This window comes from Rhinolophus sinicus, chromosome 3 (genome assembly GCF_057876585.1).
Source record: "Rhinolophus sinicus isolate RSI-liver-muscle chromosome 3, RSI-T2T, whole genome shotgun sequence".
NCBI lineage: Eukaryota > Metazoa > Chordata > Mammalia > Chiroptera > Rhinolophidae > Rhinolophus > Rhinolophus sinicus.
Genome location: NC_142503.1, coordinates 50,191,584 through 50,216,681, shown reverse-complemented (window position 1 = coordinate 50,216,681; position 25,098 = coordinate 50,191,584). Strand labels below are relative to the sequence as shown.

Below are 25,098 nucleotides of genomic sequence, written 5' to 3'. Positions count from 1 at the left end.
TAGGATTTTAAAGACATGTCCTTTAAGCCTACTTTTTAGATACATTTTTAAGTATACTTCATTTTTTCCTCATAGATAGTAAGTACATTATACATATATTTCAGGCAGATGAATTTTGCTCCCAAAATGAATAGCCATCATAAAGTCAATTTGACCAAGTTGGGTAAATTAAAGTCAGAATACTGTATACTTGTTGCCAGTTTAAGAACTAAATTAAATTAATTTAATATTGGACTTAGATCATTCTTTCTTTCTAAGATTCCAATTAATGGGAGATACCTAGACTGAATGTGTAATCTTATAGTATTTGCACATTTACTCATGATTAATTTAGTAGATACTTATTAAGCACTATTTATGTGCTTTTTACCATGTATAATTTTAAGTTAATAATGTCAAGAGTTAAACAGACTCTCACTTTCCTATGTTATGGCCATGCTATCTGAGCTTCTAATTTGATGTGTACATTATTTTTATGGACTCTGTATTAGAGGGTCCAAATATCTGGGGGGGGGAAATCAAGATTTTACTTAGAAAAATTGTGAGATGTTGGTAAAGCTTGCTTGTCTTCATGTTGCTAGGAACAGAGTCTCTCAGCATTAATTACTGCTACTGTTTTAAAAATGCTATCTGGCTAGGTTGTTAGTGCCTTACATATATCAACTCATTTTCACAAATAACCTGGGTTGGGTCTGTCATTTTCCACATTCTGTGTATGAGGACAAGGTAGCAGAGAGGTTAAATTATCCGACCAAGGTCACACAGCTGGTATGTGGAAGAGTCAGAGTCCAAAGCCAGGTAGGTTGGCTTCAGAACCCATCTTAGACCCTTCCCCTTGTAGAGCCATCTTTCCTGTTCGGTGATTCCTTCCTCCTCATTCCACCTTTGTGTCCTTGACCCCTACCATCATCTGGTATTAGCTGTCCTTTGTGAGGTATCTGGCATTGGTAGACATTTGTTATGCTTTAAATATGGGTAGAAATGACCAAGTCCTTAGCTATTGGTAGTAAATTAACTAGTTCTCCCGAACTGATAGTCGTCTTGTTATAAACAGAAAATTCTGTACTAGTTATTGTTCATTCAAAGCTGTTTGTACTTTTCAGGTAGTTATAGTAGAACTTTTCTATTTGTTCATCTTTTTTCTTTCCCATCTGGTATGCTGCCTAATATTCTCCAACAAAAATGTCACTATAAACGTAATTGTTAGTCTGTTTGGATTTCTTTTGTTCTTGAAATACCGTGTTAGTTTTTTGAAACATACTTAATCCTCTAATGTTGTGGGAAAATTCACATAAGCTTCGTAAAATTTATATTTGGAGAATTGCTATCAAGTGCAGAATTTCATTTTTACAAGTACATGCTGCCTTAGACACAGAGTTAAGCTATATGTCATCTGCCATTCAATGTCAAATGATACCAAAAGTGACCTAGTAAGCAATCAGTGGTTATAGTACAAAAATAATCAAAGGTTTAGTCAATAACTCATGAAGTTTGATGTACTAGTATTGATAAACTAATTAAACAGATCTGCCTGTGTTCTTCCAGCCTACTGGGGCTCTGCTATGATTAGCTTTACAGCAAGGAGTGTTGTAACATTGAATGAAAGTAACTGATCAGAGAATGGTGTAGTCACGGAGCTTTAAGTACTCCCATTTCTGGTCACAGAATGGTTTCAAGGAAAGTAGGCTTTCTCTGCACACCTGCAGCTAGTCAGTGTATAGGCCGCTTGTGGTCAATATTGATTGATTCTTATAACAGAACCAGAACAAATTTCGTGTTTTGCAACCTTCTGTGATTTAATATTGTTATGCTTTTTGCTATAACAGTCACAAAAACCTTGCTCTAATAGTGAGTAATTATAGCAATATCTGCTGTCTCAGCTGTGATTCTGAATGTTTCAGTCTCACCAATATAAGTTACTTGGTGAAAAAAAAAAGGTGTTACTTAGAAATCACAAGAGGATGAGGTGGTGGGTGGACTCTAACCAATTATTCTTTCAAAACTTTCCAGAGAACTGTAGATGGAGATCTGAATATAGTTAGTAAGGAGAAAAAATATTTTAAATGATTAGTTTTTTTTAAAAAAAACCAAAGTTAAAGACTTTGGAAACAATCTTCTTAATACTTATTGTCCTTCTGGACATCTATTTGGTGAATTATAACTATCGGTGGTAACTCAGATCCTACATGTAGCAATCTAATGATAAATGTCTTAATATTTTTTCCATGTGCCATTGGGCTGTGATGTTTCTTTCATTCAGCTGTTAATTACTGAGCTTTTAGTACATGCCAGGCAATGTGATAGGTAATGGCAATATACAGGTGAATAAGGAATGGTTCCTGTACTAAATAACCTCATGTTCATTCCAAGATGGATTTGAGAAATATCTCACTTAAATACATCTTGTGATTTGATATATTGAAATTGCTATAAATCAGAACCTGTAAGTATTAAAGCTTTTTGGCATTTGGGAAATTAGTTGTAATCTTAGGAACTTTAAAATTTGGTTGGGGAGAAAATGATCTATATCTCAGACAATTAGATAAGTGCTTAAACTGTAATTTAAGAATTTTTAAAATTTATGTTTCCATTTAAACATAAAACATTAAGTATATTTTAGATCATTTAATTGCCATCTTATATACTAGTATCACATAATTTTAGAACCCATTTTTATTTTTGTGTAAGATCACTTGGTTCCATAATGGCTCATGGACTTTCAGGGGAGTAAGTGGGTTAATATTATATGTAGATGTGTGGTCACTTGGGTGAGACTGCTGTTCATTGATTGGCATTCAGAGGTGTGTTTTTTGTAGTGAGTTTGCTCCTGGTTGGCTAACATTCAGATTGGTTAACTTGGCAAACTTTGTTCATTTATCTGAGTTTTTGTTGACCTATTCAACAGGTTTACAACAATTCTGGTGGCTGTATGTTACGAGCGCTACAGAAAAAGCTTTCTTTCTAGGGATCTTAAAAATCCTTTCATTTTGAGATTTTTTATAATGAAAAAGTTCAAAATACTTTTATAATCAGAGAAAATACTATTATTTTATGTTGGAGGACATCTGAAAAGATGAGATTCATCCTTAAATTGAAAATATCTATTGTTTTATCTGAATACAATTAATACTCATATTTTAAAAATTAAATAATTAGGAGGATGTAAAGAGTGAAGGTCACTGGTTAATACCAACACTTAGAGGCAATCACTGTTAACATTTTACTGTGTAGATTTCTCAACTTTTATGCTTACCTGGCTTGAATCCTTGTTCTTCGTTTAATACTAGATGTGCAATATTGGTCAAGTTACTTAACTTCTCTGTGCCTTGGTTTCATTTGTAAAATAGGAATAATAAGACCTGTTCATTGAGTAGTGAATATAAAATGAATTAATCTAAGCAAAACATTTAGAACAATGCCTGGCACATAGTTAGTGCTACTTATAAGGATTTGCTATTATTACCACAGTGTGTTCATTCTAAGACGTTTGTTTTCTATCTTAAAGTTTCTGCAGACTTACGTTTACAATTGATGGTGACTTATAATTGGCAGGGTTTTTGTTCCTTTCTTTGTGGTTCATAATATAATAGTACATCTTATAATTGGTAGTCTATTGTAGATTGATGAAATACAATATGTATCTTTTTTTTATTACTACAGAAGAGAGGTCATACAATGCATACTATTTTGCACCTTTAAAATTTTTACATGGCCATATTTTCAGTGTCGAGTGTAGATTTATTTAATTCTATATAGTGGCTGCATAGTAAAGTGTTATATGGATATATTGTATTTATTTTACTGTTCATCTGTTAGTGGACATTTTATTGTTTTATTTTTGCTTTTGTGGGAGATTTTGCTTGTGGAACTTGGGGGACAGTTGGGCAAACTGAGTGGAGATTGAGACAAAAAGTGCAAAGTATATTTGGGGACTGTTCCTATTTGACTAGAAAGGAAGTTTGGAGCAGATTTTTGGACTGTATTGAGTACTGAGTTAAGGATGGTAGATTTTGTTTTTAAGATTTTTGTGGATTCATTTAACACTGAAAAGTAATTGGAAATAAAATCTTTGTTACTTTCACTTATAACCCTGTCATACAGAAGAATGGATTGATAGGAACTTAAAATGCTGTGTTTAGCATTTGTATTAATAATGATGATGTAGCAAGTACCGTGTTTCCCCGAAAATAAGACCTAACCAGAAAATAAGCCCTAGCATGATTTTTCAGAATGACGACATCCCCTGAACATAAACCTTAATGCTTCTTTTGGAGCAAAAATTAATATAAGACCCAGTCTTTATTTTCGGGGAAACACGGTATGCTCAACAAGTTTTTACTTGTGCTCATGAAACTGTGCTCAGGAATAGCAAAATAGGTCAAATTACTAATTAAGGTCTAAATTATCTTAGGATGTCATGACGAGTTGAATTTCAGTTGTTGAAAATTTCTGTAGGTAAATGTAAGATCTCGCCCTTCTTTTAAAACAAACAAACAAAGAAACCTCACCAGAACAATTACTCAAGTATGGGTTAATATAGTCAGTAGTACATTTAGAAAAGGCATATTGTTATAATTAAAAATCAGTTGTGTCACTGGAGGCACCACATCTGGAACGTGGTCTTAACTAGGTTTTTCTGCTTAGACTTCATTTGTAGTTTGGAATGCCACACTGAAAGAAGTATAGACACATGGGAGTGAGCTCAGAAGGGAGCAAAAGAATGGTAAAAGAACGCAAAACTATGTTGTGTCAAGGGAAATTGGAGTGTGAGGGATGGAAGGCCATGGCAGTTGTTTTTAAAGTAGTCCAGATGAGTTAGTATGATATAAAATATGGGCCAGTGTAGCACTGTTTTTCCTTTGCAGCATCAGTTTCAGCTATTTCTGGCTACTTCCCCTCATTTCTGTGCTCTTTGTACATTTCATAAACTTGCACTATATGTACCCTGTTTCCCCGAAAATAAGACCTGGCCAGGCAATTAGCTCTAATGCGTCTTATAGTAAAATAAGACTGGGTTTATATAATATAATATAATAATAATATAAGTGCCACGACCAGCGGGGCATTCAACAGGGACCGAAGAGAGACACCCTGAAAAGAGAAAATAGGAGGCGCGAAGAAATGGAGGCAAGACAAAGTTCTGATCAAGCCTCAAATTTTTTATTGCAGCTACAAGATTATATGGGTTAGGGTAAACTGGGCGGGGAGTGAATGAGGAAGGAGAGAGCGGAATGAGGAAGGGGCTTTACTTATCAGAGACGTGACCTTTTAAGGGCAAACTGACTGTTCCAGGAATTAGGTCATGTGCTGCCGGATAGCATAGTTTCTCTGAGTCAGGCTCCTATATATAAGAATGGGTCTTATATTAATTTTTGCTCCAAAAGACATTAGCATTAGAGCTGATCGTCCGGCTAGGTCTTATTTTTGGGGAAACACAGTTCTATATGTACTATACTGATATTTAAAGAATTTTAATCAGGAGGTTGTATTTGAAGATATTTGAGAAGGGAGGTACATTCTGAGCAGTGCCAGAAGGAGGCAATTGATGAATTTTAACTCAAATTCTCATTTTCATTTAACTTTTCTGTTCATCATAATTTTGTTATAAACGTTGTGATTAAATTGCCTTTAAAAACAGTTTTCAGAACACACTCCCAGCCTTTTCGAGGCTACACTCCCAGCCTAATGTAATTTTTATTACATTAAGCTGGTATTACTGTCACACATTATTCTTGCTGAGCTGGAGATATCATGTACTGTATATTGGAATGTGCATATTACCACAATCAGGTTGAGACCTTTTGACAGATGAGGAAACATAAACTTCTATACCATGTAGTTAGTGGACAGAGCCCAAGCAAGTTCTTTCTATTATCTGTATCCCCCATTTTGAACATAATTTTGCAATTCAGCTAATGTTTTAAAATTCTTATATGAGTTTTACTCAGGGACTTTTTATTCCCTTTGAGAGGAAGGACACCCTTGATAGGCTGTTACTATTAGATTGGATTGTTAAAGTTCCTATTTCACAGGCTTTTTCTGTTGCCATTCATTATCCTACAATGTATTATCTTTATTTTACAACCTAAGCTATGACCAGGTTCACTTGTTTACTTCAAGAAAATTAAGAATGGATTTTAGAAAATACTGAGTTTTTAATTTTTACTCTGACTAGGATTATATGATTTTTTTTTTAACAGATCAAGAAGTTAGTATATGTTTACCTGGTTCGATATGCCGAAGAACAGCAGGATCTGGCACTCTTGTCCATAAGTACTTTCCAGCGAGCTCTGAAGGTAAATAATAGAGTAAGCAGGCAAATACTAGCTACAACTTTTCTGCACAGTTGAAGGTGTGTTATTTAAAAAAGTGGAGCAATAATTCACTAAATGGCACAGTAGTGTTTTGAAAGAGTTAAAAGGCCTCTCACAGTGCCTCTTCAATACCGTTTGAAAATAATTTATATAACCAACTGGACCTTGCCCTGCATGTTTCAGTTTCTATATATTTTTTTATGTTCAATATAATCATTATGCATCAAAGAACTCTTCATTATTATACCAACTAGTTGTTGAAAGTGTGCAAAGAGAAGGCATGACTTTTTTTAAAGATGAAATTTATGACCTGCAGCATTTTATTATGAAACTTAAGAACCTAGCATGTTTAGTGATAAATGATCAACTAGAATTATAACCATTACTTTTCTTGTTATAACATTATTCAGAGGAATAGACATTTATTTAATTCTTTTTCCATACCCATTCCCATATACTGATTATTTTAAATTTAGTAGCTTCTTTTTCTTTGCTACTGTTACATTGCAGCCTATAAACACTTATTAACCGTGTCATAAAAATGTCTTTCCGATATTGTAAACTTGAAATTTTGATGAATATTTTTGCACTATTTTCAGGATCCAAATCAACTAATTCGTGCAAGTGCTTTGAGAGTTCTGTCAAGTATTAGAGTGCCAATTATTGTACCTATTATGATGCTCGCTATTAAGGAAGCTTCTGCTGATTTATCACCATATGTTAGGAAGAATGCAGCCCATGCAATACAAAAATTATACAGGTAGGTGCTTTGCTAATAATACTAAAGATCGCTAATGGTACATGGAACGTTATAAGCCCATGTCTTATTTTATTAGCTCCTAGAACTAGTCTGTTCTTATACTAAGGAAACTCAGTGACTGAATATTCCCCTCACATTCTTTAGACATTTTTAATTTTGTTTTGGTTGTAGAGACCCTATGCAGGTTTTTACTGGTGAGCCTACCTGTGATAATTTATAGACTTTACTTGAAAATAATCAGAATTTGAATTCTCATTTATATAGTCTGTCTATCGTGTACACATACTCATGTATTATGAGAAAATTAAGATTTTTTCCCCATTTATTGTAGGGTAGAGTTGTAAGTATGTTATCTTTTCAACTCACTTTGTTTTCTCTTCTTCCATCTTTGGTTTTGTTGTTTCCTTGTCTGATTTTTTCCAGAGCTATTTTATTAAATAATTTTTAAAATACTGATTTTTAAATGTAGCACCATACCATATTTGTATGATATTTATTAAATATGATGCCTTGATTTCTTGTAAACATATTGTCTAAATATTAAAAAAACAAAAACAAAACTATTATCTGTAATAATTTGGTATTATTTTCTGTTACCAATTATTCCACAAGCTTCTATCAAGATTATTTTGTGTTTCTGGTATTGTATTATGTGTGTAAAATGTATGTATTAGCACATATTTGAAGGGAAAAAAGTCAAACATTTGTCAAATAATTAAAGGCAATCTAATTGAATAAGATATTAACATATGACATATATGTACTGTGTTTCCTCAAAAATAAGACCTAGCTGGACTATCAGTTCTAATGCGTCTTTTGGAGCAAACATTAATATAAGACCTGGTCTTATTTTACTGTAAGACCGGGTATGACATGACATGACATGACATAACATATAATAATATAACATAACATAACATAACATAACATAACATAACATAACATACTATACTAATCTAATCGGGTCTTATATTAATTTTTGTTCCAAAAGACGCGTGAGAGCTGATTGTCTGGCTAGGTCTTATTTTCGGGGAATCATGGTATATGTGAAAGCACATTAACAATGCTTTTAATAGGATAGGGCTCAGAGATTATCATATGGCTTTTCATAATGTAAAGATGTAATGAAATGGCATCAGTTAGGAAAGACTGCTTGGAGAAGGGAGACTGGAACTGAAATTTGAAAGGTTTGAATGTTCAGAAAATTACAATGATTAAGAATAAACTTATGTAATGTTTGTAAAAAATAAAAACTCATTTTCTTAGGTTAACTGTTGACAAAGTTATATTCTGCTTCTCACTCATTATCTATTTTTGTTATAAACTTGTAGAATAAGATCAGAGTTTTCACTATGACAGTATAAAACGTCCATCACTGGGCTTCATTTTATTTCTTCAGCCTTAACTCTTACTCTCTTTGCCTTGAATTTACAGTCTCGTAGTTCAGTACTGCATATTAGTACTCTACATAAAATGTTTTTATCTCATTACCATCTCTTGCTCCTCCTTTAGTCTCTACCTAGAAAATTTTCTCGTTCTCCAGCTCTACAGTCAAGTTGTTCAAGATTCCTCTGAGATGTCACTCCCTATAATGAACCCTCCATAACCCTCCTGCTTTCACTGATGCCCTTCCTTTTTATCCCCATAATCCGTTATACGCATACATCTCTGTTAATATGGTGTAATTATGTTTGGGGCTGTCTTCTTTGTCTTTGTATACCCATTGTTTAACTTCTTGGTAAATGAACAACAACAATTGAATTCCATGCTAGAAAGACATTATATTGTCAGTATTTCAGTGCTTAGAACTCCTATTAAGATGCATTTTTCAATTCTGTATATATGTAAGCCTTCACTTACATTTCTTGGTTTTAGATGGCAGGTTTTGTAATGCATGTCTCCATCAGTGAACTTGAATGATACAAAATTCTTATTTGGAAATTCTGTATATTTGTTTTTGACAATTACGTATCCACAATAAAAAATGATTGCTATCTTGTTATTTTGCGTTCTCCCTCCCCCCTCCCCCGTTAAAAAAGAATTAGTGGTATATCTACTTGCAGTTACTTTCTTACGATTTTCTAACTTGTTTTTAGAAGTGAACTTATTCTTTAAATACTTTCTTCTTGATATTGGTATTTGGGTTTAATTAATATGAGCAACTTTAGAGAGAAGGATTAAGACACATTTGGGAGAAAACCATCCCATTTTATTTTAAATTTGATTTCTATTTGATTACTTTAAATTTGTTTCTATTTTTACATCATTCTTGCTCTCCCTGCTTTTAAAATTTCTTAACATTCTTGAAATGATTAGCTTCGTTTAAAGTTAGAATTAAAGGGAAATAAATTAAATTTTTTTTTTTTTTTTTGGTATTTTAGCCTTGATCCAGAGCAGAAGGAAATGTTAATTGAAGTCATTGAAAAACTTCTGAAGGATAAAAGCACAGTAAGTAATACCCTTTTATGTCAAAGTAAAATTGTGTTTTATTTACATAGTATAATTTACCATTGTATATTTGATACAATTTTTCTTACTGATTTTAAAATAAATATTAGTGGAGCTCATTAAAATCCTTGCATAATAAAAATATCCATATAAAGAGAAGGCTTGCATTGAGAAGTTTAGTTTGTTACATGTTTCTTCATCAGAGTCTGAAGAAGAGCAAGTTGGGGGAAACAGATCCTTTCTTTAATGTGTAGCAAAATTTTTGACTGATTTTAGTGCCAAAGTTTTTATTTCAAGCAATGATTTATTAGGATTTTTAAAGGCTGAATCACCTGAGAACAAATAAGTTTTAAAATGAAGTATTAGGAAGTATGAAAGAGATACTGAAAATTAGAGGAGTGTCCCTTAGTATTATAAATGTTTTTTAAAAAAAATAAATATTTTCATATGTACAAGACTATTTTATTGGCTGGTAACAATGATCTTACTGGTTAATATCTTTTGGGAATGTACATATTTTCTCTTCCTCCCTTCCCCACTCCCATTCTTTGTTTGTACTAGCAATGAGATCTAGGAATAGTGATAACCTATGGGGTCTGTGCACAGACTTCTGGAGGAGCTGGTATAATGGTACCTTTGATAGAGGCTTCTGTACCCACTTATATGACTCAATTATTGGGGTAAAAGATGCCAGCTCATCTTAGGATGCTATCACCAAGGAGCATGTATTAATATATCCATATATAGCAGCGATCTGATACAGTAGCCACTAGCCCCGTATAGCTATTGCTGCATGGCTTATCATAGGGGCTGTCATAGAGAATGTTCACTGTGCACTTGAGAGGAATGTATTCTGCTGTTATTGGGTGGAGTGCTTCTATAGATGTCTGTTAGGTACAGTGGTTTATAGTGTTCAAGTCTTCTGTTTCTTTGTTGAACTTCTGCCTGGTGATTTTATCCATTATTGAAAGCAGAGTATTGAAGTCCATTACTATTAATATAGAGCTATTTCTCCTTTTAATTCTGCCAGTGTTTACTTCATATATTTAGGAGTTCTGATGTTTGGTGCATAGATGTTTATAATTGTTTTATCTTTTTTTTTTTTTTTACATTATAAATTCTCCTTCTGTCTCTAGTAATGCTTTTTGTTTTAAAGTCTAATTTGTGTGGTATAAGTGCAGCCACTCCAGCTTCTTTTATGGTTGCTGTTTACATGGTACATCTTTTTCCTTGCTTTTACTCTCAACTTGTGGTTATTTTTTAAACTAATGTGTATCTCCTGTAGACAGAATATAGTTAGATCTTGTTTTTTGATCCAATTTGGCAATATGTGCCTTTGATTAGATGGTTTAATCCATATACATTTCATGTTATTATTGGTATGGTTGAATTTACAGCTGTCATTTTACTTGTTTTTTTGTTTTATGTCTTGTTTCTCATTCCACCTTTATTGCTGCTTTATATTAACTGAATATGTTCTACTAAACATTTTAATTCATTTAATGAGTTTTCCATTATATAGTTTTGAAAATATTGTGTTATATATGAGTTTATACTTGGTGATTTCATTCCTAGGTCATCCAGTAAATTTCTTTTAGTCCATAATATAACAGTAATCTTAATTGCATTTTTCCTATAGTGTTTGGTATAATATAGGAGGTAAAAAAAAATATAGATTTGTTCAATAAATGAAGACAGAGACAGAAAATTTAATTCCTTTTTGTCTTCTTTATGGCATATTTGTTATCTGCTTCTATGACTCAGATACGAAATCAATATTATTGATATAGTGGTTAACTATAGTAATAATAAAATAACATTTAGTTTTTCTATGTGCAAGACATTTGCTAAATACTGTGGAGAATATAGTAAGATCTACAAGAAACAGGTCTTTTATTTTAATGTAACTTACCATGATTTCTGCTATATTATACACTAAAATAAATTTGTCGCATGGCCTAGGAATGAAATCTCCACATGTAATGTGTGCATGTCTTCCCAAACAAGATACGTCACAAGTGAAAAGTACAGCCTTTGTAATTAGACAGAACTGGATTTGAGTCCGAACTTCTTCCGCTTAGTACGTAGCTATGTATTAAGCCTTTATAAGTTTGAATTTCCAAACTTGTAGGATTTACATTTCTAATGTATAAAGGTTTTGTTTGTGTTGAATGAGTTTTTGTGTATAAAACCCTCAGCATAGTGCCTGACACCAAAAAAAGGGGTTAATAAATACTCCAAATAAGAAGTAAATACTCAAAAAGGAATGTAAAGGACGATTTCCTTGTAAATTTGGAGTGTCTATTCTTGATTTCCAACCATTTATTTCTAAAATACAATAAAAGAAATATTGAGTACTTGTTCACAGTAGGTATTTAATATTTGTTGAATGATTGTGGAATTTGTTACATTCTTGGTGATAGAAATTAGGTGTTTACTACTATTTGTAATGTTTTGCTTCCCAAATGGTATGTGACATGCTTAATGTTCATAGGTAGGTAAATCTCTTGAGAGCTTTGATGGTCTATCATTTATGAGGCACTCTTTTCCTAAAGTGTTATATAGTATAATTTATGTTTTAAAAATTAAAAAAAACACATTATATTTTTCTATCTAGATTAAACAGCAATAGTTTATACTGATACCTCCAATTCCAGTGTAACAGCACAGGGTTCCTTCTAGCTTCTTACCTTTTCAACTTCTTTCTCCAGCATTAAGAAATGTGACTCCTATTATCCACAAAATAATTACTTACTTGCTCAGTCCCAGAATGCAGAGAAAGTGTTGTTTCAGAATTGCCAGCATGTACCGTTGTCTGGAGTAGCGAGACAGAGACTTACTAAGTTAAATATTGGTTTAGAGTTGCAGTTTATCTTTAATCTAATTTTTTGATGCTATTATAAATTGAAATTGCTTTATCATTATATCATTGAACTTTTTGTATTGGTATATAGAAAAGCTATTGATTCTCTGTATGGTAATTTATATCCTGTTTCTTTACTGAATTCTTTTATTGTTTAATTTTGTCCTTCATTCTCCAGGGTTTGTTCTAGAAAATGAATCATATCATCTGCCAATAGAAGTTGTTTTATTTCCTCTTTTACTTCCAATTCCTGTGACTGGTTTTGTTTGTCTAATTATTCTGGCTTGTACCTTTAGTACAATGTTTAATGATAGCGGAGATGCTGAGCATCTTTGCCTTATTTCGATCTACAGGAAATGCCTGTAATGTGTCTGTGTTAAGTAACATGCTGACCCTGAGCATTTTCTCTTTATCTTTGAAATATTATAGTTTTACATGGTATCTCAGAATAACTTGAACTGGGTCAGTTTTTTCCAGGAACCCAGTGAACCTTTTCAAAATGTAGATTCAGAACTTACTTTACTTATGGCAAAGTGGTGGGTTTTTTTTTATTAAGATGATAGTTTTAAATATTAATTCTGTTTAGTTGTTACTTTTCCTTCAGGGATTTCAATTTTAGGTAAGTTTGATCTTTTTTTGCCTGTCTTACATTTCAACCACTTTTTTCTAAACCTTTTTACTTCTTTTTTACCTATTTCCATTATTTGTTCTTTTGCTACTTTTCTTTTGTGCCCCTTACTAAATTTTCATTCAACCATTTTCTTCTGGGACACCTTACAATTTAATTTTGTGAGGTCTGATTTTTTTCCCTCTGTTTTTTTTTTCCTGGTTTGAATCAACTCCTGTTTCATTTCTTCCTGATGTCTTTTGTTCTCTCTTTCTGAATTTCTAATTCATGTTTATTTTTCTGATCTTCAAATCCTTCTTTGAGGGTACTTAATTCATTTTGGAGTGTTCTAGTTTTCTTTTGCTTCATCATTGATTTTTTTGTGGGTAATTTTCATTGTTTTGATTTTCATGTTCTGTTTTCAATACTTACAGATAACTTGCATCTTTAGATTTCTTTGGATAGGGTTGGCATGGTGGTTTGAGTTTGAGATAGTTTGCAAGATTCCTAGTAAAAGATCACCCTCTATCAGAATAGCAAAGTATGTTTTTTTTTCAATTTGATGGCTTTTTTTGAGGGGAGGACATCCATAAGAAGGAATGCCTTCCCTAAGATTATTTTGATTTATTTTTTTTAGTTGTAGGATCCTAAAGTTTTCCTCTTAAGCTCTTTTTTCTGTCACCTTTCAGTTTCTAAGGGGCTCCTCTTTCTCTTCCTCCACTCTTTTTAAACCACATTTTCCTTGAAACTTCCCCTTTCTAGGATAGACTCATTGAATTCCCTCCCACTCCCCCCAGTAAAATCCCACCCTCGTAATCTCCCCTGATCTACCAGGAATCTTTTACAGTAATTAGAGTACTCTTTTTCTATCTGCTGTTGATTTTAGTTTCTTCTTGTGCCCACCACCAACTCCTGTTGGTCAGTTTTATCAGATTGTCATAGGCCTTTGTGAAATTTTGTGATACAAGCATGAAAGATAACTGTCTGGGATTTAAGACTTAGTTTTCTACTTACATGTAATTTTAAGTTTGGAAATTCTCTGTCTTTTAATTATGTTTAGGACATAGGTGTTCATCTTTGGTTTTTCTGGGCTTGGGTTGGAAGATTCAGATTTACCCAGGCAACATCAACTTGTCTACCCAGTATTTAAATGAGTTTGGTTTTGAGAATGTTTTCTTATATATTTTTTCCTTTGTAAGATTATAATCTATTATAGAAAGGTTAAAAATATTCTGATATCTATACAAATATTTATGGATCATTGTTATTACTGTTGCTTGTCACATGTGATACTTTATTGAAGGAAGACAGCTATATTTCATCTCTCCCCCAAATTAATAATGTCAGCATTGATATTTAAAATCAGTAAGAATCCCAAATTATTTTAAAAAATTTCCCAATTAAATGAACCAGATCTAATTTATTCCCACATTCTGAAAAGGAGTGTGTGTTATTAGCAGGAGTTTCTTGGGATCATTATCATAATGATTACATTGCTATTGCTGCTGATTAATATAAATTTGAAAGGTGTTAATCTAGTTAAAAATTGTTCCTCATTTAACCTCTGTTGATTTTGAGATATTCCTTCTGGTGCTCATTTTAGCCTAAAGGAAGATTTTTCTTATAATTGGGATCTCAAAAAAAAAAGTAGTTCTGTAATTCTCATTTTGAGGAAAGTTGGCAATATATTAAACATATTAAAATACAATAAAACAGTTTTTCCCTTTTGCTAAAGAGAGACCAGTGTTTGTCATATGAACAGTCCTTTTAAAAATAAGTCACTTTGGGTTTAGTATTGTTATGGTAATATATCTGGAGGAACATTTTACTGTTACTTAGGTAACTGTTGTCTGAAGATACCTGTACATTTTAAAAGCTATAATAGAAACCTCATAACGACAATCAATGAAATTAAAAGGAAATGTTTTATCTATATTCTATCATCTCCAGTCAATTTAAGTTTTCTTTATTTCTTCATTTTATATTCCTAGATTTACCATTTTCATCCTGTTTTCTCTATGTAACATGTCCTAAACACTTCTTTACTGCGATGTTTAGTTATAAATTCCTTTTCTAATGTTTAGTTATAAATTCATTTTTTAAATTTGTAGCACTTTCTCTTGTATATCTTTAAAATGTAGAAATCTGTATTTGTTGAGCAAAAAATAGATGTGGACAGTCTTTATTTAGAACACTTCAAAAGCAGGGTGGTATTTATTTTATTTTCCTATCAGGTTAATTTGATGGCATTTAACTTTCTAATAGAAAACAGAATTTCTTAGGAAAACAAATTCGGTCAATGGCTACTGAAAAACTGAGTTGTTTATATTTCTTAGATGAGAAAGTTTCCTCTCCTTAATTTAGCTACAAAATGATGCTTAATGAATATATTGGTTGTTCATAGCTAAACTGTGGGGGTAAGACACCGTTTTATACGTTATTGATTTAATGTTGGTAAAAGCCTCACTGTTGTGGGCAAAAAAGCACACCTCTGAGTTTGTGCAGATGTTTTGTTGTGATAGATCTATTATCCAGCTATTAGAAGATAAATGACTGATCTTTCCCATTTTCCATACCTCAAGAAAATTGAAATAAGAAGGGGAATATCATTTGGGCTGTATGATTAGGGCAGGTTGGATGGCCATTAATTTAAGAGGAGAAAATCTCAGCAGCATTGGCCAACTTATACCATATTATCAATCAAACTTTGATGCACTTCTTGTGATGACCCAGCACTCTCAGGTTTTTGCAACGTTAATTAGAATTCATGACAAAATAGATGCAAGGAAACGTTTTGTACCCTTCATAATTTTATAGAAAATTTATTGTTATTAAAGGAACCATTTGCTTAGTGTGATTTTTTTCATTACCGGCTTGTCAACTAGCATAGATAATCTGGAGAAAATATGAACTCCATAGATGGGGTGTCACTTTTGTTGATGGTTCATGTAGTTTACCTTGGAGCACAGCTAATGGCTGAAGTTCATAGCAACAGCACAGAAAAACGTGGCAACCAAGGGAAGATAAATGAACCATGTTTATTGCTTTAATATAAAAAATACATAAATGGAAAACTGCATTTGAATTTGATGAGCTCATTGCTAGTTTTGCTGGAGTGATTTATTTTCCCCCTTATTTAAAAAGCTACTATTGACACAGTGAGATGGAAATTAACTGTCTGTTTTTGGGAAACCAATATTTTGGTTTTAAAATCTGAGAAGATAATTTTATTTTAATTTTGGGAGTTTTATTGAATAGTGAATATTTAGTAGACCCAAATTATCAATTCTTTTGGCAATGTTTAGCCTAGGATCAGTTTGTTAAAACCATGCAATGAAATTTCTAAAACAGTTTTATTTTGTGAGGGTACTTTCTTTATTTTATATCCTTCCTAATTATTTTTGGGTTTCCTTAAACTTTATTGGTACTTAAGTAACTATTTTTTTTATGCTCTTTGTTAGTACTTTAGAATTATATCTATAGCTCTTGATTTAAAATACGAATAATATGGTGTGGTAGCTGATTTTTTTAAATTGTTTGATGTCTGTGAAACACTTTGAAAATAAGACTCTAAGTGGCTTAGACAAAATAATGTGATTTTACATAGTATTTTTTTTTTTTTTAAGATTTTTTTTTTTTAATAATATGCTGCCAAGTGTCATACATTATTCCTGTTTTTTTTGAAGGGGAACAAGACTTTATTGGGGAACAGTGTGTACTTCCAGGACTTTTTCCAAGTCAAGTTGTTGTCCTTTCAATCTTAGTTGTGGAGGGAGCAGCTCAGCTCCAGGTCCAGTTGCTGTTGTTAGTTGCAGGGGGCGCAGCCCACCATCCCTTGTGGGAGTCAGACCGGCAACCTTGTGGTTGAGAGCCCGTGCTCCAACCAACTGAGCCATCTGGCACTGGCCCATGTGGGAATCCATCCGGCAGCCTTCGGTGTTAGGAGCACGGAGCTCCAACCACCTGAGCCACCGGGCCAGCCCCATAGTATTTTTTAAATTTAAACTTTGTTGAATTACTATTTCACTTCCACGGGTTATTTTATTCTACGTGGTATTACTCACTTTTGTACTTCAATACCCTTTACCAATTGATATATTAATATGATGGACATATATAAAATATATACAAGTATTGATATATTTCACAAATAGTTATTCAATAGTTTGATGGCATAAACTTAGTTGGTTTAAGAGTGTTTTAGTTATACTAATTCTGTCTTTTTAGAAATATGAGTATCACAGAATATAATTTTTGAAGAGTGATTTTATGCAGAAGATACCAAAATACGGAGTTGAAAATACAAACTTTCTTTACATATCAGTAGCAAATAGAAAATTATACGTGTAATACATTTTTATTTAGTTCACAGAAATAATCAATTCTTTGCTTTTTCAGTTGAGGTACATACATGCTGGGACCAGCAGGCACCAGTACATGGGCAGGGCTGGAGTCAATAAATGCAGCTTCACGTTTATACTGATTGGTAATTCATAAAATCCCCACAGGACAGGAAACTTGTTTAGCATAATAGCAGGTCTATATTCTGAGCTGTTTTCTTTCAATTGTATTGTTGGTTGCATATTAATAAACTAAATGTCAGCCAAGTAGAGGGACAAACACTAAAAATGTGAATATCATTGTATCTAATATTTTTCAAAAAGTATCATTTCAATAAGTTATATTTCTATGTAATTGCTTATTTTAAGTCATTGGGGAAATTTTAGACACTGAAATGAAGATCCCTAGTGTTCAGAAAGAATATGATATTAATTTATTTTTTCAAAACTGTATTATATTGTTTGCTAACTTATGTATATCAGTGATACATATATAGAAGTATTTGTATATTACATATTTTTGCTTAGTTTGTATCTTTATACCCAAGAAATTTTAATTTCACCACTTTGCAAAAGCTTGATAATTCTAAAAACAGCATTTATGATTCATTAATTGGTCATAGGGAAAGCTGCCTTTTGTAGGTAATATATCATTTCAATTTATACACATTGTTATATAAGTGATAAAAAAGTACTAAAATTTTAGCTTGTATGTTTTCTTTGCAAAAACATTTTATTGGTAAACATTAACAAGCGAGTTAAAATGTGTATGATTTTAAAGTGTTTTTGTACCAGTTTTGTTCCTCACACACATTTTAAGATAAATTCATTGTGAATTACTGTTATTCTCATTTTAAACTGACGTGATGTGGTCCTTGTTGTTGTCTTCATTCTTTTTCTCAGTATTGTCATGTATTAAGTAATGAATCTTTAGATTAGAATATAGGTTAGCTTTAAAAATGAAAAATGTGCATGATGAGTATGCTTAATCCATGTATGAACAACTTACTGAAATTTTACCTGATGAAATAAAATTTTCACAATTTCTAACACTAATACTTCCAATTCTAATACATCAGAAAAATATTAGCTTTGTAGACATGTTATCACTATTAAAATTATTATTTGAGGGAGTGACATCTTAAAATTTATGTTATTTAAACACATAATCATTTATTAACTACATGACTGAATACTTTAAATATTGATTGTCATAATCCTGATTGCACCTCTGTAATACCTGAGTAGAATCTTTGGTGGTGGGAAAACATTTTTTTTTTAATGAGTTGCTATTTCTTTCTTTTCTAGCTGGTCGCTGGCAGTGTTGTGATGGCTTTTGAAGAAGTCTGCCCGGATAGAATCGATCTGATTCACAAGAATTACCGCAAGCTCTGCAATTTGCTGGTTGACGTAGAAGAGTGGGGGCAGGTTGTCATCATCCACATGCTCACGCGGTACGCCCGGACACAGTTTGTCAGTCCTTGGAAAGAGGCAAGTCTTGCATGATCTTCTGCTTTAAAATATATTTCTACTTTAAGAAAATGGCTACGCTTTGAAAAAAAAGTGCACAGAAAATTAAGAGTAGTAAAATACAGAAATTTGCGTGTATAAGGAGGTCTCATTTGTCTCATATTCTTTTGGAAAGCCAGAAATCAATATAAATGCAAGGATAATTGTTCATTGTTTTGGCACTGATTAATACATACTTAATGGCATAGTGTATAAGCTTTTAGTGTGATACTTGGCCAGAGGCCCCTGTGAGGAGCCACAGCATGGTACAGTGTTTGCAGTGACATTGCCAAATCATGGATTTTTTGTTTTTCGGTAATTAATTTCTACTTCATCTAGTCCCAAATGTTCGAGGGACTTAAAAAATAGATGATGTGATTCTAACACATGTGAATTTATACCTAAGATAATTTCTTGCCTTTATAGATAAATATTGTTGAACTTGTAAACTACTTTTTCCTATATTTCTAAAATATGCTTGTTTTTCTTTGTTGTTGTTTTTTGTTTTGTTTTTCAATTAGGCTGGTAGAATTTTAGTAAAAATAATTAAATATACTTTAAAGTATTTTGTTTTCTTTGTGCAGGTTAACATTAGAGGCATACCTTATTATTTTCACTATATTAACAATTTAAAAAAATTGTTAACATAATTTGTAATAGAGATCTCTCGGTGTATATATATTTAAAATTTAAGTATAAGTTTTAAACTTGTTTAAAGAAAAGAAATCATTAAATATTACAAGAATGGCACATTCATTCTTATTTTGTGACACTTCTTTTATGTCTTTTTTTAAAAGCAGTATTATAGATTTTTAAAAATGAGCTGTATAAATGTAAAACACCAAAAATCCCCGAATTATGTCTTAGGGGTTTGTACACAAAGTTATGAATAGGACTTGAATGCTCAGAAACTTATGACTAGGCCTTGAGTGCTCAGTACATCTTATTTTTGTTGATTAGAAATACATAATATTAAAGTGAGAGAAAAATGTACATAAAATGGAAAATGTTCATAATACATGCTTCAGATGACATGTCAAGCTTTCAGATGTTTAAGAAGTTTAAATGTTTAGCATTTATCAATATTTTCTACAATGACTTAGTATTGTTAGTATTAAAAAGTATTTAAAAAATTTAAAAATATATCTTTATCCACAAGATGATTTGTAATATTGACTCCATCTTAATATTTAAAAAGTGTTTAGGGGGCCGGCTCGGTGGCTCAGGCAGTTAGAGTTCCATGCTCCTAACTCCGAAGGCTGCCGGTTCGATTCCCACATCGGCCAGTGGGCTCTCAACCACAAGGTTGCCAGTTCAGTTCCTCAAGTCCCTCAAGGGATGGTGGGCTCTGCCCCCTGCAACTAAGATTGAACACGGCACTTTGAGCTGAGCTGCCACTGAGCTCCCAAATGGCTCAATAGGTTAGAGTGTGTCCTCTCAACCACAAGGTTGCCAGTTCTATTCCTCGAGTCCCTCAAGGGATGGTGGGCAGCGCCCCCTGCAACTAAGATTGAACACGGCACTTTGAGCTGAGCTGCCACTGAGCTCCTGGATGGCTCAGTTGGTTGGAGTGCATCCTCTCAACCACAAGGTTGCCTGTTTGAACGTGTCCATGCTACAAATTCTTGGCTCTTTCATGTAAATGGTAACTTTGACAAGAGATTTTCGTTGCTAATTACCGGTAGCTAGTTGTTTGATTTCAGCCAGTTCCTTTCCAGAATGCTATTCAGATATTTTTTTTCCTCTTGTGTAATGTTATAGGTAATTTTGCCTTAGTGGGTAGTTATTTTTTAATTTTACTTTCTTATCACCATCAGATTATTTTCAGTAGCTATAAGCAAATGATCCTTTGCTTTGTCATTATGTAGACATTGGAATTAAAACATATACTTTCTTTACCATGTCTTCTAAAAATATGTAACAAACTTTAAAATCTCTTTTTTTGCAGTTTGTCTCTTTGTGTTTTGGTTCCTTGAATTTTATCTCATTTTAGATAAAATTCATGTTTAACACTATTTTAAAAACAAAGAACTTAGGTTCTACACTACAATATCTATTTAATCTTTTGATAGATATTAATAATTTGAAAAATTGGAGCTATATATGCATTCTTTATTTGCACATGTTAACTCATTGGGCATCAATCATTACAACCATGAGATGAAGTCGGGTCATTGTCCTGGTACACTGGAATTGAGGAAAATAGTTCACTAGCTTTGCTACTTCCTTGCAATTTGACCTGGGCATTATTGTAAATTATGTGTTTAATAGATTAATTCAGTAGTTTTCAAGTGTGCGCCTCCACCCTCAGGATGTTGTAGCACTGCCACTGGAACAGCCAATGGGGACAAACGCTGGCACTCTAGACTGTGCAGCCAGCTGGGTTCGTGCCACTGTTCCAAACAAAGCTGACTTCACCTTTGCCTGCCTTTCATATACGCAGCTTTGCATATGATTTCCTTTGAGAAACAGTCCTTGGCTTGTAGAAAAAAGAAAAGAATAAAACCCCACTAAAATAGAAGATTTGTAAAGGTTTCGCTAACTATAATCGTATGTATTTTTTAAGAAGTTATAGATGGAATGCAAGCACACAGTGAAATAAAAAATAAGTTTTTTCATAACATCTTAGTAGACTCCTTAGAGGCAATTACTGACAACGATTTAATTTTAGTTATTGTGGTGGTTATAAATTTTACTGTGGATAACACATGTCGCTTTATTTATTAATTTAAAATGATGTCAGTTGACTCCAGAATAATCCTGATAATAGACTGTGTCTCTTTGTATACATATATGTTTTTGTTCAGTACCAGAGGGAAAGATTTGAAAGAGTCGTCCTTTATTGTAGAGTTAGAAGTAAAAGATTGTCAAAGATGTTAGACTTTTAGTACAAATCCATTTTGTAAAATTGAAGTTCAAGTGGATTATCATCATTTAGACCATGACTGTGCTCAATTGTTTACTTAACCCACCTCAGGCTTAACTGTGGCTAGTTATAATTCTGTTTTACAGAGAAACTTTTGAGTGAGCAAAACTTGTAGTTTTGGAGACTTTTTGGCTTAGACTTTAATTTGCATCCAGTATTTTAGAACTGCACATGGTAATTTTAACTTTGAAAGTTGGCAAATTGAATCATAAAGCAACGTTCGACCATATCTGGAAGAGACTGAGAAGTACTTGGCATTTATATGTGATTTCTCTTTTCACATCTCATGTTGTAAAAAGCATACCAGGTACTAAAGAACTGTTTAAGAGTGTTATATAATAGAAAGATAAAGCGGAACAGTACTCTAACAAGGTAAGTGCTGAGTTGTTACTATCTTTTTTTATCCTTTACCATCAATACTTGAATATGTTTCTTTCATGGAATCAGCAGAATAGAAGGGTTCATTACATACACTCCCATCCCCTCACAGCAGGCAGAAGTCACTTGCATAAGTGCTGTATGAACACCACTTTATGATATATAAAGAACCATTTATCTTTTTAAAATTTTTTTTTATTGGGGAATGTTGGGGAACCATGTGTTTCTCTAGGACCCGTCAGCTCCAAGTCGTTGTCCTTCAATCTAATTGTGGAGGGCGCCGCTCAGCTCCAAGTCCAGTTGCCGTTTTCAACCTTTAGTTGCAGGGGGCGCAGCCCACCATCCCATGTGGGAATTGAACCAGCAATCTTGTTGTTGAGAGTCTGCACTCTAACCAACTGAGCCATCCAGCCGTCACTCCGGAAGTTTGGCTGCAGTTCATTGTCTTCAATCTAGTTGTGGAAGGCGCAGCACACTGGCCCCTGTGAGAATCGAACCAGCAACCCTGTTGTTCAGAGCTCATGCTCTAACCAACTGAGCCATCTGGCCACCCCAAGAGCCAGATGAAGTGAAAGAATTTGCAAGTGAGAAAACAGTGTCACTAAAATAGTATATTGACTTCCAAATGGTATAAAATAAAAAAGTGCCTAAAAATATACCAAATTCATTAGAATCAGGGTTTCTTTCTCAAGTACTAAGAAAAAATGTGAAAAATAATACTGTTGATAGTTTATATTTAGCAATTTAATATTTTGCTATACTTTCTTATGTAGTAATTTATTTGAGACTGGCAGTGGTAATTACTATACCCATTTTATAGATGAAGCAACTGAGGCATCTAGATTTTGACGTCTCACCTAAGATAATGCTTCTAAAAGGTGGAGGCAGAAATATAAACAGAATAATCTGATGCCTAGATCAACATTCCCTTTATATTCTATTATCTCATAACTTTTAAATTAAAATACCTTTTTGCTTTAATAAGTTTGTTTGTTTGCTTATTCTGTTTCAGTTAAAACTAATTTTGAAGCCCCTCCCATCTATAGTGTTCAGACACTGCAATTAGCTAATAACCATAATTAAATTTGCTTTTCACAAAGAAAGATCATGTTTCTCATTGAATTCTTTAAAACATTTGTTTGTTTATAGTCTTGAAGGGTAGCAAAATTGTTTTTTGAGGAATTGAAAATTAGAAATACTTTTTGAGATAAGCTGATGTACATGCTTTTGTCAATAAGTTCTCAAATGAACACATCATATACAAACAAGCTTCTTCAGGGGCAGAAGAGATTTTTAATTTAGTTTATTTGCATCATTATAGATCAGTATTGAGGCTGTTTATATGTAAATGTATGATTTGAAGAACAATTAAGTGTTGACAAAGTAGATTGCAGTCATATCAATTGCAGTGCATTTTACATAATTTTTCTAACTGACATCTTTGATGATAAATAGTGGATGCCAAGTCAAAGGCGATTATACAGTGCACTAGGAATTCATGGGGCTGTCAGGGAGAAGACCAATTGACTTTAAATTTACATATTAATGAGAAGATTTGTTAAGAGAATGCTTGACTATAGAAAATAACTGCATATTTATAGGGCACGACATTTTATAAATAAAGCTGATGCAGGAAAATGGAAATTAAACCTTTTAGGTTAATAAATTCAAGAGACTGCTAAAATGCATATTTGCATTTTTATTCTCTTATATTTACCTTATTCTTTGCTGTCCACGTGGGTTGTTTTTTTTTTTTTTATTCTAGGTCAAGTTTGTATAATTTCCAAGCATATAAAATTACTTAAATATTTCTTTGTGTCATTCAAGTCTATTATGGGAGAATGCTTGAAGCATAAATGTAAATCTCTAAGACTAACGTTGCTTTTAGAAGTAATGGATTTTAAAATATGTTATAAAACACCAAGTAAACTTTAAGAGTGAGTAAAAAAAAAACAAACCTAAAAAACCCTATGGCATTAATTACAAACTGAAATAAAACTTTGGCACTAGGGCCTAACAGGAATGTTTTTAATTTTATTAATCTAGGTCTTTAAAGTTGAACTTTGTCAAGGAGATGACAGTTTTTCCAGAATTATCAAAATGCTTTAGGAATTTGGAATTTAAATCCCTACATATTCACAGTTCTTTTTGTATATGATTCCAAGTTATAGAATTCTAGAGGGAGTATGTATGACATTTTGATGTTTGGAGTGATAAATCTACTTTTATCTCTCTCAGTATATCTGTGCTTCAATGATAAAACCTTACATAGGTGTAAGAAGGTTCCAAGTTTAGAATTTTGTTTAGGTATTTTAAAGATTTTCTTAAGTTTTTCAGGGGTAGCTATAAAATACAAATTCATCAGCATACAGAATTCATATACTGCACATAGTTCTTGATTAGTGATTTTCTAAAAAATAAAAAGGTACTTTGGGGTGACCAGATGTCTCAGTTGGTTAGAGCACGAGCTCTGAGCAACAGCGTTGCCAGTTCAATTCCCACATGGGCCAGTGAGCTGCCCCCACAACGCCCCACAACTAGATTGAAAACAGTGACTGGACTTGGACCTGAGCTGCGCCTTCCACAACTAAGATTGAAGGAAAACAACTTTACTTGGAGCTGATGGCTCCTGGGAAAAACACACTGTTCCCCAATAAAGTCCTGGAAATACACACTGTTCCCCTTTCCCAAGAAAATCTTTAAAAATAAAATAAAATAAAATAAAATAAAATAAAATAAAAGGTCCTTTGGGAAAGGGTTCAAAGCTCCACATTTAGGTTCTGTCTTAGAGAACCTAAATGAGCATTAGAGATTATTTTTTATTGAGCTTTAACTTTCTTTGTGAGGTAAATTTTTTATTTGTGTCTTACTAATGGACTGTTTTGAATCTTCTTATGTGAAATTAAAAAAAAATAATGAGGGATTGTGGTAGAATTCATACTTTACAATTAAA

At 32.7% G+C, this 25,098-nt stretch overlaps 1 protein-coding gene across 2 annotated transcripts in view; it reads left to right on the top strand.

Annotated features, from left to right (window-relative positions):
• Positions 1-25,098, top strand: part of AP3B1 (adaptor related protein complex 3 subunit beta 1) — a 218,325-nt gene that overhangs the window by 46,191 nt on the left and 147,036 nt on the right. For both annotated transcript variants that reach the window (XR_012495075.2, XM_019728166.3), the window contains exons 4-7: positions 6,201-6,296; positions 6,914-7,074; positions 9,456-9,522; positions 18,641-18,823. Coding sequence is in view for 1 of the 2 variants with exons in the window: in XM_019728166.3 (XP_019583725.3) it covers positions 6,201-6,296; positions 6,914-7,074; positions 9,456-9,522; positions 18,641-18,823 (507 nt within the window). In the remaining variant the exon portion in view is untranslated. The remainder of the gene's footprint in view (positions 1-6,200; positions 6,297-6,913; positions 7,075-9,455; positions 9,523-18,640; positions 18,824-25,098) is intronic.